Source organism: Mirounga leonina, unplaced genomic scaffold (genome assembly GCF_011800145.1).
Source record: "Mirounga leonina isolate KUSES-001 unplaced genomic scaffold, KU_Mleo_1.0 Mir_101414, whole genome shotgun sequence".
In the NCBI taxonomy this organism is placed as follows: domain Eukaryota; kingdom Metazoa; phylum Chordata; class Mammalia; order Carnivora; family Phocidae; genus Mirounga; species Mirounga leonina.
Window position 1 is genome coordinate 2,348,982 of NW_023270121.1, and position 15,162 is coordinate 2,364,143.

Genomic DNA, 15,162 nt, shown 5'->3' on the forward strand with positions numbered 1-15,162 from the left:
GGGGTTCACTAGTTTTGCCTAAGCTGTATTCAATCATTAAAGGCATCTTAAATATAAATGGTTAAATTTTTTTGTTTGCATGGTTATTACAATGCAATATTTGTAATATTGCTTATAATTATATCTGCTTATAATTGCAATGTTAGAAAATACAGGAAAGAGAAAGTCACTGTCTGTAATTATACTTTAAATATATAAGCTTTATTTAAAATGCAAATAAAAACATACAATCTTCAAGATTGTTTTACAAATGACAAACAATAAAATAATAATTGAGTATATTTTTTAAAGATTTTATTTATTTGTTTGTGAGAGAGAGAGAGCGAGAGGGAGCATGAGCAGGGGGAGGGGCAGAGGCAGAGGGAGAAGCAGGCTCCCCACTGAGCAGGGAGCCCGACATAGGGGCTCGATCCCAGGACCCTGAGATCATGACCTGAGCCGAAGGCAGACGCTTAACCAACTGAGCCACCCAGGTGCCCCAATAATTGAGTGGATTAGGCGAAAATACTCGTTGCAAAGTATTACATCGATAGAATGTATCTGTTAATGTGAAATTATTGAATCCTGTTCTCTTTCGTATTGTTAGATGTGTAGTCAAATATTTCCAAGCCACTTGTCATGAGAATTTCTCAATTCACTGGTAAGTTCAGCAAATGTTCTGTCATTTTGCAGAGAGCCTGGACCTAGTGTGCTGGCTACTGAGAAAGGGGTGAGGAAGATGTTGCCCTGCCCTTTTCCAGGTCTCAGACAAGTGGACTGGGCTGTGCTCACCTCCTAGATGATGCGATGAAGCAGCTGATGGTCTCTTCTCTCCTCTGCTCTATTCGGCATTGGCCTGGGCCCGAGCCTCTGCTTGCTGCCTGAATTTTAACAGCATGCTGATCTTGCTTCCTGTGTGTCGAAATCTGCTGTCCTTCCTGAGGGGCACCTGCTCAGTGAGTCCCAACCCCTCCTAGGTCAACTTTCACATTAAAGACAAGAGACCCTGAACTCCTCAGTGGGACAGCCCAATATCTTCAAACCCCTAGGAATGGAAGCCAGGGATCTCCTTTGGTAGCCAAGGGGGTAGGCAAGTATTGGTGTGGGGGGTGGGTATTGGTATGCTTTGTTTAAGACATGCTGGTTATGGGTTGCTGAATTTTATCAACTGCCCGGAGACACCGGGCCTTGATCACATTCCATTTGTAGTTCTGCAGGTGCACCCTGAGAAAGCAACTGGATCACAACCTCACCTTCCACAAGCTGGTAGCATATATGATCTGCCTACACACAGGTAACTGAGGCAAACCACAAAACTGCAAGCTCATGAGCATTCAGAATATAGTTTCATTGACCTCTGCATTTAGATATTCAAAAAGTATTTATCTAACACCTGGCACTATTTGCCAGGCACTGTTGTAGGCCTATTTTCTTTCTTTCTTTCTTTTTTTTTTTTTAAAGATTTTATTTATTTATTTGACAGAGAGTGAGAGAGCGCAAGCAGGGGGAGCAGGTTGAACAAGGAGCCTGATGCGGGGCTTGATCCCAGGACCTGAGCCGAAGGCAGACCCTTAACTGACTGAGCCACCCGGGCACCCCTGTAGGCCTATTTTCATGGAACTTATATTCGATTCATTTGGGAACAGAATGAGAATACAAAAAATCTTGGTTCTCTCTGCAATCAAGATTTATCAGGCACCTTCCATGGACTGAGCATTCTGCTAGACACTATCCACAGGATTCTCCTTTGCTAGTGGGGCATGCCTGCAGTGAGGTTTCTGAGATACCTTTCAATTCCCCGTCATCTTTCTTTTTTTGTTGTTGCTGATATAACTATATTTTATTTATTTTTATTTTTTTAATTTAATCTTATTATGTTATGTTAGTCACCATACATTACATCATTAGTTTTTGATATAGTGATCCATGATTCATTGTTTTTGTATAACACCCAGTGCTCAGTGCAATACGTGCCCCATCGTCTTTCCATTTAGCTATTCACATCATTGCACACCTGTTCAACTTTGAACACTACAGCAGAAGCCGACAGGACACAGATGGATCCCTTGCCTCCATTCTCTCCACCCTATCTCATCAAGAGAAAGGGGAAGGTTCGTGGCTAAATCCTATCCAGTCCCCAAACATTGAGTTGACTCAATGGCAAAGCGTCGGCGATCTGGTCACGAGTATGGAAGGGCATGGTGTGTCTGGCACCCACTGTGTCAGGCTGAAATTTCTCCTTTCGTAGACAGTGGAGTATCTGACATTTACCAGCATTGCTGGTCTCACCGGAGTGATCATCACAATAGCTCTGGTTCTCGTGGTGACTTCAGCTATGGAGTTCATCCAGAGGAGTTATTTTGAGGTCTTCTGGTACACACACCATATTTTTATCATCTACTTCATTGGTTTAGGGATTCACGGCATTGGGTAAGGTCCTCGAACCCTCATTCTCATGCCCCAGCCCCTGACCTTGCATAATTCTTTGCCTCCAACTGTCCTTCTTTGTCTGTCTCAGTGGAATTGTCCGGGGTCAAACAGAAGAGAGCCTGAATGAGAGTCATCCTCACAGGTGTGCAGAATCTTTCAAGCACTGGGATGATCATGACTCCCACTGCAAGCATCCCTGATTTGAAGGGCTCCCCGCTGAGGTAAGAACCCCAGAGACAAGGATAGACTCTAGTTAGGAGCTGTTATTGCTATTGTTGTTATTATTCCTCTTATTATTGTTCCTGTTACTAGTTCAGTGCTGTGCTGAGTCCAATGGAGGATATATTCACAAGGCTCCTTCCATCAAGGAACTCCATTATTCCTGGCAACAGGCCAGGGAATTACCATTAGCAGGGGATCCTGAAGAGGAAGGACTAATGGTTATTGCATGTTGTGAGACCCTATCTAAAAGTAATAATGATACCTCACATTATTAATAGTGTTTACCATGGGACAGGTTTGCTGTGTAATATGGATTATCTCATTTATACATAGCAATAATCGATGAGGTAGGTATTTTTTGGTCTCCATTGTGAGACAATAGGACTAGGATTCAAAGAAATTCAACTGTCAGGCTCTCACAGTAAGTAACTAGTGGAACTGGAATTCAAGCCCAGGCTTTTCAGATTCCAAAGACTGCGCTCTTAACCACTGAAATCCAGTCAATTTTCTTGGGGGGAAGAAATGCATTCTTTTCCCCCCAGCTTTATTCAAGTACAATTGACAAATAAAATTGTATATATTTGAAACATACAATGTGGTGAGTGACACATGCATACTTTGTGAAATGATCACCATAATGAGATTAATTAACACATCCATCACCTCACAGTTACCATTTTGTGTGTGTGGTGAGAATGCTTAAGATCTACTCTTTGAGCAAATTTCAAGTATGCTATACAGTATTATCAACTGCAGTCACCATGCTTTACATTAGATCCCCAGAGCTTATTCATCTTATGACTGAAGTCACATACCCTTTGACCAGCATTTTTCCATCACTTCCCCACCTCCCATCCCAGACCCTGGTTACCCACCTTCCTAGTCTCTGTTTCTATAAGTTCAACTTCTTTTTTTTTAAAGCATTCTCGAAGTCAGTTTTCTTTGGTGTTATAAGAACATGCTTGGAAATTATTATTAAATAGTGGACAACCAAGAAACTGGATTCCAGGAAACTCAAGGTGTGCCTTGGGATAATTATTGTGGATATCATGGTTTACCTTTACATGCTCATAAAATATGTTAGATGGAGGAATAAATGGAAGGGAAAGGTAAACTTGTGGTGTCTCAGAGTGCTCTGGGGGTGATTAAAGTCTTTAAATCAGTTGCAGAATTAAGAGCAGTATCTTGATCCTCATCAAAAATGGGAATAATATCTTTTAAAAACCCCTAAAGTTGGCATTTCAAATCAGTTGAGAAAAATATATATCATTCAACAATTTTTTAGGACAATAGGTTATCCATCCAGGAAGAAAAGCTGAATCTTGATTCCACACTTTACACTAAAATATGAATCAGGAATGCATGGATCAAGGATTTAAGTGTTAAAGAAAGGAAAGAAATCATAAAAGCATCCTAAGACCATCTGGTAAATTTTTTTCTAATACCGAAGGATTAGCAAAAAATTCCCTCAATAAGATTTAAAAAGACCTTGAAGTCAGAAAATAAAATAAAATAAATTTGAATAAATATATATTAAAATGTGTTCTATATAAATTTTTAAATTTTTATTTAAATTCTAGTTATTTAATGTACAGTGTAATATTAGTTTCAAATGTACAATTTAGTGATTCAACACTTCCATACAACACCTGGTGCTCATCACAAGTGCACTCCTTGATCCCCATGTCCATTTCACCCATCCCCTCACCCACCTCCCCTCTGGTAACCATCAGTTTGTTCTTAGAGTTAAGAGTGTGTTTCTTGGTTTGCCTTTCTCTCTCTTCTTTTTGCTATGCTCATTTGCTTTGTTTCTTAAATTGTACATGTGAGTGAACTCATATGGTATTTGTCTTTCTGTAATTGACTTATTTCGCTTAGCATAATGCTCTCTAGCTCCATGTTGTTGCAAATGGCAAGATTTCATTCTTTTTTATGGCTGACTAATATTCATATATATATATATATATATATATATATATATATATACCACTTCTTCTTTATCCATTCATCAGTCGATGGACATTTGGGCTCTTTCCATAATTTGGCTATTGTGGATGGTGCTGTTATAAACATCGGGGTGCATGTATCCCTTTGAATTAGTATTTCTGTATCCTTTGGGTAAATACCTAGTGCAATTGCTGGATCATAAGGTAGTTCTATTTTTAACTTTTTGAGGAACCTCCATACTGTTTTCCAGAGTGGCTGCACCAATTTGCATTACCACCAACAGTGCAAGAGGGATCCATCCCTTTTCTCTGCATTCTTGCCAACATCTATTGTTTCCTGCGTTGTTAATTTTAGCCATTCTAACTGGTCTAAGGTGATGTCTCATTGTAGTTTTGATTTGCATTTCTTTGATGATGAGTGATGTTGAGCAACTTTTCATGTGTCTATTGGCCATCTATGTGTCTTCTTTGGAAAAATGTCTATTCTGTCTTCTGCCCATTTTTTAACTGCATTATTTGGTTTTTGGGTGTTGAGTTTGATGAGTTCTTAATATACTTTGGAAACTAACCCTTCATCAGACATGTCATTAGCAAATACCTTCTCCCATTCTGGAGGCTGCCTTTTAGTTTTGATGATTATTTCCTTTGCTGTGCAGAAGCTTTTTATTTTGATGTAGTCCTAATAGTTTATTTTTACTTTTATTTCCCTTACCTCAGAAGACATATCTAGAGAAATGTTGCTATAGCCGAAGTCAGAGAAATTACTGCCTATGGTGTATTCTAGGATTTGTATGGTTTCATTTAGGTCTTTTATCCATTTTTGAGTTTATTTCTGTGGATGGTATAAGAAAGTGGTCCAGTTTCATTCTTTTGCATGTTGTTGTCCAGTTTTCCCAACACCATTTGTCAGAGAGGCGGTCTTTTTCCCATTGGATATTCTTTCCTACTTTGTTGAAGATTAATTGATGATACAGTTGTGGGTTCATTTCTGGGTTTTAAAATTCTATTCCATTGATCTATGTGTCTATTTTTGTGCCAGTATCATACTGTTTTATTTATTTATTTATTTATTTATTTATTTATTTATTTATATTTTTTATACTGGTTTGAATACTACAGCTTTCTTTTTTTTTAAGATTTTATTTATTTATTTTGAGAGAGAGAATGAGATAGAGTGAGCATGAGAGGGGGGAGGGTCAGAGGGAGGAGCAGACTCCCTGCTGAGCAGGGAACCCGATGCGGGACTCGATCCCAGGACTCCAGGATCATGACCTGAGCCGAAGGCAGTCGCTTAACCAACTGAGCTACCCAGGGGCCCTGAATACTACAGCTTTCTAACATAAATCTGGAATTGAAGACTGGAATTGTGATACCTCCAGTTTTGTTTTCTTTTTCCAGATTGCTTTGACTATTTGGGGTCTTCTGTGGTTCCACATAAATTTTAGGATTGTTCTAGTTCTGTGAAAAATGCTGTTGGTATTTTGATAAGGATTGCATTAAATCTGCAAATTTCTATGGGTTATACACACATTTTAACAGTATTTGTCTTCCAATCCATGAGCATGGAATATCTTTCCCTTTCTTTGTGTCATCTTCAATTTCTTTCATCAACGCTTTATGGTTTTCAGAGTACAGTCTTTCACCTCTTTGGTTAATTTTATTCTTAGTTATTTTATTATTTTTGGTGTAATAGTAAATGGTGTTGCTTTCTTAATTTCTCTTTCTGTGGCTTCACTGAAACATTTGTTTTTAAAAAGCTCTATGGTATAACATTTTTGTCAATTTTTTAATGTGATTATTTTTAATGACCTGAGGGCATTATGCAAAGTGAAATAAGTCAGATGGAAAAGGACAAATACTGTGTGATCTCACTGTATGTAGAATCTTACTTTAATGAACCTAACTCATAGATATGGAGAACATATTGGTGGTTTCCAGAGGCAGGGGGTGGGGAGTGGGCATAATGAGTGAAGGTGGTCAAAAGGTACAAACTTCCAGTTATAAAATAAATAAGTCATGGGTATGCCATGTACAGCATGGAAACTATAGTTAATAATACTGTATTGCACATTTCAAATTTGCTAAGATAGTAGATATTAAAAGTTCTCAGCACAAGAAAAAAATTTTTGCAACGATGTATGGTGACGGATATTAACTATACTTATTGTGATCATTTTGCAATATATACAAATATTGAATCATCATGGTATACACCTGAAACTAATGTAATGCTATATGTCAATTATATTTCAATACAAAAAAATGAAATAAAAATAAAAATTAAAAAAACACAGTTGGGTATTGGCAAAAAAATCTGTGTGGTATACCATTTTTGTCATTTTTTTTCTTAGTAAATAATAGGGCCATTCCTATACTCGTATACTTTGTGCACACCTTAATTATATCTTTATGCTCCATTTCCTAGAAGTGAAATTTCTGGGTCAAATAGAAGGAATGCTTTTAAGGCTGTTGGGATGTATTACCAAATTGCTCTCTGGGAAGATGCTACTAATTTGTCCCTCCACTGACTGCACGTGTGAATGTGCCCATCTCCCTGCATCCCAGTTAATGGTGGGCATTATTGTTTAATGTTGTTTTCCAATCTGAGAGGCTAGAGTGTTATTTTGGTTTAATATTCATTTCTCTGATTACTTCTGAGGTCAAAATTTTTTTGCCACGTTGTTATTAGCCATTTCTTAAATATATTTTTTGTGTGTTTTCTCTGAAGACATGGAGAATTTTTTTCCAAATCAGGAGTAGCATCAAATTGTATAATACCCACTCTCAAGTTCACCTGCCACATCTCTGCCCCTTTCCTCCCTGGAGATACCCAAGGAAGTTGTTTGCCTGAAACAGCATAAGAAACCTCATTCCACACAGTTCTGATGTTTCACGCTGAAGCAATTTTGCAAGAAAGGACATGACTTAGCATTGCTAGGAAATACATTTTTAGTAGCTCCTGTGCATATTGGAGCAACCTGCTACCTTTGAGAGGATCTCAGGGATAGAAAGACTGCTTTTAAAAAAAATGTAGAGAAGATAAAAAGTATAGTACTATGTTAGGTGTTTTGAGCACCTGAGAAAAGATGTGATGGATAAATACCAAGTTTTATATAGTGTTACCAATAGTGTCAGCCATGGGCTTTCTCTTCTTTGTTAGTTTGTTTTGCTTTTAATCATCTGCTTCTCTCTTGGTTTTTCAGTTTGGACAAATTGTACTGGAAGACTGTCTTGGAGTCTTAAAATTAAAATGTATATATAATTTAAGAATATATATAATATACATTATATGTATAATTACCACATATTTTATTTTTGTGCTTTTCTTTGCTTCCTAGTGAGACTTGTAAAACTTCAGGAAATGATCTGCTTTATGAGTAACAGATTAGCAAACAAAACCATTATAATTTATTCCTTTCCATTTCCGTCTGTGAGATTTGGCGAAATTAGTGGCTTAATAATGATACACATCAGAGAACTTGATAAATATTATTGAATGAAGAAATGAACTGCTACACATATAAATCCTCAACAGGAGATTAATATGTAACCTCACTCTTTATTGTTTCTCTGTGCAGTCTTGCAAGTGGATCCTTGCACCAGGGGTTCTTCATATCTTTGAACGGATTCTCCGATTTTACCGCTCGCAGCAGAAGGTCGTGATTACCAAGGTAAAGAATATGCACTTTCCAGGGATCCTGGCTGACTCAGTGGGAGGAATGTGTGACTCTTGATGTTGGGGCCATGAGTTCAAGTTCCACATGGGGTGTAGAGATTACTTTAAAAAAAAAAAAACTTTAAAAAAGAATATGCACTTCCAGGCACCTGGGTGTCTCAGTCGGTTAAGCGTCTGCCTTTGGCTCAGGTCATGATCCCAGGGTCCTGAGGTCGAGCCCCACGTTGGGCTCCCTGCTCAGCGGGGAGCCTGCTTCTCCCTCTCCTCCTGGCTTGTGCTCTCTCTCGCTCTCTGTCACTATCTGTCTGTTTCTCTCTCAAATAAATAAATACAATCTTTAAAAAAAAAAAGAATATGCATTTGGGGCACATGGGTGATGAAGTCGGTTAAGAGTTCGACTTCTGGGGGCGCCTGGGTGGCTCAGTCGTTAAGCGTCTGCCTTCGGCTCAGGTCATGATCCCAGGGTCCTGGGATCGAGCCCCGCATCGGGCTCCCTGCTCCGCGGGAGGCCTGCTTCTCCCTCTCCCACTCCCCCTGCTTGTGTTCCCTCTCTCGCTGTGTCTCTCTCTGTCAAATAAATAGATAAAATCTTAAAAAAAAAAAAAAAAGTTCGACTTCTGGTTTTGGCTCAGGTCCTGATCTCAGGGTTGTGGGATGGAGCCCTGCATCGGGCTCCACACTCAGGGCCAAGTCTGCTTGAGGACTCTCTCTCCCTCTCCCCTACCCCACTAAAATAAATAAATAAATCTTAAAAAATGTTTTTTAAAAAAGAATATGCACTTTCTTCTAGCTGTCATAAGAGTTCTTTTCTTCCTGATTATAGGAATAGATTGTGATGTTGTCACTCTGAAAGGAATAAAAAAGAGCTGGAGGCAACATACTTTAGTTCCCCCAGTGCTGGACAGAACTAGGGGGAAAAGTTTTGGCAGAAATCATCAGCATGGGTCTTCGTCAGAGGCTGCAAACAGGTGGCCTGGGCCAGTCCACAGACATCCTTCGGTTGGCCCGCACACTGATTGCTTGGAAAATTGAATTGGTTGCTGACATTTAAACATCCAGAGGGAGGCTTTCACAGTAAAAGAAAAATGGCCCTTCTATCTTCTACTGAAGAATCAGGCAACCCGATAACGCTGAGTTGCGGTTCCATAGTGCACCCACCATCTGGGCAAAGTCACTGGTGCCCCCTTTCGAAAGGACTTCTGCTCGCAGTTCACCACCATCGCCAGCCCTCCCGCTTTACTGATTTAGTTCATCTGCCTGCCCCTTATCACCATTTGAGTTTGCCTCCTTTGGCCTCTGTGCTTCATTCGCAGGTTGTCATGCACCCATCCAAAGTTCTGGAATTGCAGATGAACAAGCGTGGCTTCCGCATGGAAGTGGGACGGTATATTTTTGTTAATTGTCCCTCCATCTCTTATTTGGAGTGGCATCCCTTTACTCTGACCTCTGCTCCAGGGGAAGACTTCTTCTCTATTCATATCAGAGCGGCGGGGGACTGGACAGAAAATCTCATCAGGGCTTTTGAGCAGCAGCAGTCACCCATTCCCAGGTGGGTCTTTGAGAGCAGCCGAGACCCAGAGCAGAGGCAGACAGGCAGACAAGAGGAAGCGATTCCTTGTTGAACCTTAAGTCTGGTGCAATCGAATATGATGAAGATAAACAGGCACTACACGAACCATGGGAACAGCTATGTCCTGGGAGGGATGTTTGAGGTTGGGGCTGGAGGTGAGACTTCACTTGCCCATTGTCTTCTGTCTGCTGCCAGGACTGAGGTGGATGGTCCCTTTGGCACTGTCAGTGAAGATGTCTTCCAATATGAAGTGGCTGTGTTGGTTGGAGCAGGAATTGGGGTCACCCCCTTTGCTTCCATCTTAAAATCCATCTGGTACAAATTTCAGCGTGAAGATCACAACCTTAAAACACAAACGGTAACTCCCTCATACTTCTTTTCATCTGGTCTGGGACTGACAGGTCCACTGCTTTCATGGCTTAAGCTCTTCACAACTGATCCCTGGAGCTATGAGAGTGAGTGATCTCTTCTCTCTGCCAAGGCATCCATTTCTGTAAGATTCATCATAGGAACAGGGTCTTCATTTTCAATTTGGAGTTCAAAATCACCTTGAACCATAGATGATGTTGGAAGTCTTTTTCCTTAAGGGAAGTCGTGAGAACTCTGGACGTTCATGATGCTCTGTACAACTGATTTTTCAGGTCACCTGTAGACTTGACCAACAAATATAGAGTATATATAATAGTCATGTCACCACAATGGACATCTTAAAGGCACTTGAATAAGGCTATGTTCTCTCTTGCTGGTTCCAGATCTATTTCTACTGGATCTGCAGGGAGACAGGTGCCTTTGCCTGGTTCAATGACCTGTTGGCTTCTCTGGAACGTGAGATGGAGGAATTAGGCAAAGTGGATTTTCTAAACTACCGTCTCTTCCTCACCGGATGGGACAGCAACATAGTGAGTTCAAACAATTGATTGAAACACTAATTCCCACGTTAGATGCAAGATCAATGTCAGACAAGGTCGTGCGTGCTGATTGGAAATAATGATTTCTTACCCGCCCTCACCCCCACCCCCAAGTTTAAAAGTGGCTGAAGGAAGAGACAGCTGTCAGGACCTGCTTTTTCTTTTATTTCTTTGAATCCAGGCCGGTCACGCCGCATTAAACTTTGACAAGGCCACTGACATCCTGACAGGTCTGAAACAGAAAACCTCCTTTGGGAGACCCATGTGGGACAATGAGTTTTCTACAATAGCTAATGCCCACCCCAGGTAAGTGTGTTCTCCTCTAGTTAGTTGAGTTTGCAGAGTTAGGGTTTAGGAAAGCTATTACAGCATGTTGAACACTCTTAGGAAAAAGATCTCTGGGGCAGAAACTATTTGCACCATTCTTAGATTCTCGCTCCAAGCTGAACAAAATTTCATCCGGGGTTTTAGCCAAATAAGGGTTATGACCTTGTAATGGATGAGATGTTTTCTGCCCCTACATTCCCCATTCAAACAGTGAGGCAAGGGGACTCAGTTCTGATCAGTATTACCAAATAAAATGGAAAACTGGAAAAATTCAAATGCATTGTTTTTGGCCTTAATAATCCCTACTTAAAGTAAGAAAGGTTTAGAGTGTATTATCTAGTTAACTGATAACCTGACCTCTGTCTTTCTGAAGAGTTTTGAGATATGCTAGAGCATATAGGAAAACCTGGTGCCATGAAATCAGCCATTTCAAGGGGAAGGAGATTGAGCTGATCATTAGATAAGTTCCTGGAACAAGTTGGCAGCTGAAGATCAGTTCAATTCCACAGACATTATTGGTTACCTTCTATAAGCTCAGCACTCACTATTCTACAAGTTTTGGAGGTTGAAAGAGAAATAGAATATGGTTCTTGCCCTCAAGGAGCACACATTTTAATAAGAGGTGCATACAGTCAACTCAAAACAGAATGATGCACTCTATGAAACAAGTACGTAGACATGGAGGGAAGGAAAGTCTATGCCCACGTGGGGTGGTCAGGGCAGGCTTCATGAAGGCAGTGGTGAGAACACTTAGTCACTCGGATTCAGATGATCCTGGGTCCTAATGCTAGTTCTGACACTTTCCATTTATGGGACCTTGAGCTAGAAAGTCCTCTGATCTTCCGATTTCTTATCTATGAAATGGGGGTTATATTAGTAAATGCCCTCTCTACTCACTTGCAGAATTGTTGTAAACATTAAGCAATACATACATGAAAAATGCTGTGTAAACAGTAAAGCAGCATTTAAACGAAAGAGATTATGTTAATTATCGTGTTGAGCTGACCATAGCTGAAGTTGTGAGGATGGATGAGATTGCCAGGAGAGAGGGTGGCAGAGGACAGAGTGAGGAATGCTTACATTGTGTGGGAAGGGAGAAAAATGAGCCAAGGAGGAAGTAGGAGAATGTGGAGAAATGGTGTCACAGAAGCCAAGGGAGGAAATATTAGAGAAGTGTGGTCAACAATGCTGGAGGAGTGGCAGGGTCCAGAAAATGCTTATTTAACTTAACGATGATCTAAGCATACTTATAGACAGAACAGGAGCCAGTGGATAGGAATAAAGTAAATATGCAAAAATGGGGAGAGGGCTAGGGTGGCCATGATAAAAGATGGGCAATAAGGGGTGCCTGGGTGGCTCAGTCAGTTGGTTAAGCTTCTGTCTCCGGCTCAGGTCTTGATTTCAGGGTCCTGGGATCGAGCCCCACATCGGGCTCCCTGCTCAGCGGGGACTCTGCTTCTTCCTCTGCCCCTCACCCTGCTTGAGCTCTCTCTCTCAAATAAATAAATAAATAAATAAATAAATAAATAAACAAATAAATAAATCTTTTTTTACAACAGATTTTATTTATTTGACAGAGAGAGACACAGCGAGAGAGGGAACACAAGCAGGGGGAGTGGCAGAGGGAGAAGCAGGCTTCCCACGGAGCAGGGAGCCCGATGTAGGGCTCGATTCCAGGACCCTGGGATCATGCCCTGAGCCAAAGGCAGACGCTTAACGACTGAGCCACCCAGGCGCCCCAATAAATAAATCTTAAAAAAAAAAAAGATGGGCAATAAGAGTTGGCGAACAAGTGGAGAAATTGTAGGAGAGTTCCTCCCACATTGCTTGTGGGAATGTGGAACAGTGAGGCACTTGGGGAAAACTCTGGCATTTCCTCAGAATGATAAACATAGAGTTACCACCTGACCCAGCAATTTCGCTCCTAAGTATATACCCAGGAGAACTGAAAACAGCCTTTGCTCTCCACACAAAAACTTGTACATGAATGCATGCAGAATAGCCAAAAAGTGGAAATAACTCAAGTATCCATCAACAGATGAAGGGATAAACAACATATGGTATATCCACACAGTGGGATCTTATTCAGCTGTAAAAAAAGGAATGAAGTACTGACACACGCTATGACATGGATGAACCTTGAAAATAGCATGTTAAGTTCAAGAACCAGACCCCAAAGGCCACCTAGTGCATGGCTCCATTTATTTTATTTCATTTTTTAAAAGATTTTATTTATTTATTTGACAGAGAGAGAGAGAGAGAGCGCCAGAGAGCACAAGCAGGGGGAGTGGGAGAGAGAGAAGCAGGCTCCCCGCTGAGCAGGGAGCCCGATGCGGGGCTCGATCCCAGGACCCTGGGATCATGACCTGAGCCGAAGGCAGACGCTTAACGACTGAGCCCCCCAGGAGCCCCTGTATGACTCCATTTATATGAAATGTTCGGAACAGGCAAATCTAGAGATTTAAAAGTAGATTTGAGGGGCGCCTCAAGGAAAAGACCCAGAGCACAGTTAGAAAGATTATCCTTGGCAAGAAGGCTCACCACCTCTTCAGTGTGAGAAATTTTGGAGTGGGGTAGATGCACAGTGGATGGCTCTAACTTGCTATGTGCCAGGCACTTTTCGAATTGCTTTACATACATTGTCATTCAAACCCCCAAACAACCCAGTGAGGTGGGGCCTATCTTGATCCTCGTCTTACAGGGGGGAAACCTGAAAGAGAGGTTAAAGAAACTTGCCTGAAGTCACCCAGCTGGGGTAAGTGTCAGAGCTGGTATTCCAACCCAGATAGCTGGGCTCCAGGGTCTAGCACTTCACCTGTACCCTGCACCGTTGTCTCCTGAGTTTCTGTTCTCAACAGAACAGGCAAGGCTGCCCGCGGAGAGTGTGACCGCGGAGAGTGTGACAAGGGCTGAGAGCACGTTGGGGGCTTGCGGGCAGAAAAGGTGAGAAAACTACCGTGAAGAATGTGAGGGAGTCAGAATGCCTGACTAGGCAAGGTTGTGGGAGTAGTAGAGGCCTAGCAGAGGCAGTTTCTCCAGCCTCACCGACATAGCCCCTTTCGCTGGATTCTAGCCCTTTCAATTGTTCGATTCCTGCAGGTCTGTGGTGGGAGTCTTCCTATGTGGTCCTCAGACCCTGGCAAAGAGCCTGAGCAAACGCTGTCACCAATACTCCAGTCTGGATCCCAGGAAGGTTCAATTCTACTTCAACAAGGAAAACTTCTGAATTACAGGAACGAGGATGCTACTCTGCATTTTAGTCTCTCCTCTGAATCTCCCAACAACTTAGTCTGATCAGGTTTGGGCAGCCCTTTAAGGACAGTAACATGCCTCAGGCTCTGACTCCCTAGCCTCTCTTTTTTGATTGGATTCAACTTGGATGTCACTGATCTTCACGAGGCCACGATAATTGCAAAGGCCATGGATCCTTTCTTGGGAAAAGAACTGTAAATCCTTCTGGAATGCCATGACTGCAACAAGGCCTGAGAGCCGAGGTGGTTGACAGCTACATGACTTGACCCCAGGTGATACTGTTGATTCCAAGTGTTACTTGGAATCTCCCAGCCTTAGGTCATATTTTCCCCTCCCTCTGACCTTCAAAGAAAATTTGTAAATAGGGTGATTTTTTTTAAATAAAAAATTTATTGAAGAATTAATGACAAAACATAATCATAAGCATAAATAATAAAACAATGAACATAAAATCACCAAGAACCCCATCCCTATATAACACTATGTACATTCTTACTGTTATTTAAAACATGATCTTATCCAGTGTGAATAGCAATTTCTGCTTTACTTATTTTTGCTTGTCAAGAAATGAAGGATTTTCCTCTTTGCTTAATGAATGAATCTTATTACTTAATCTAGGTTCTCCATTTGGGAAAGAAAATCTTGAAACGATGCTAATTATAATTGAAATTATAATTGAAAGTCAGATATATTATCATTAGCTTACATGGTTCTGTTGGAAATAATTGCAAAAACTTGAACTCCATCTTAAGATGACTTAGTCAACAGGGGCTCTTTATCATCATTTTTACTAAGGTGGTTTATGAACGTTTCTTTTTTAAAAAAGATAATTTAAAACTTTGATACCATTTT

General features: G+C 40.9%; 1 protein-coding gene across 1 annotated transcript; it reads left to right on the top strand.

The window, feature by feature from the left end:
• The first annotated feature begins 853 nt into the window (after positions 1-853).
• Positions 854-14,773, top strand: NOX1 (NADPH oxidase 1). Its single transcript, XM_035024731.1, is given in 11 exon segments — positions 854-935; positions 1,189-1,273; positions 1,974-2,124; positions 2,227-2,409; positions 2,498-2,630; positions 8,156-8,248; positions 9,567-9,802; positions 10,019-10,181; positions 10,576-10,722; positions 10,913-11,037; positions 14,158-14,773. Coding segments are annotated over 11 exon segments (1,503 nt in total). The 5' UTR covers positions 854-875; the 3' UTR covers positions 14,285-14,773.
• Positions 14,774-15,162: the final 389 nt, after the last annotated feature.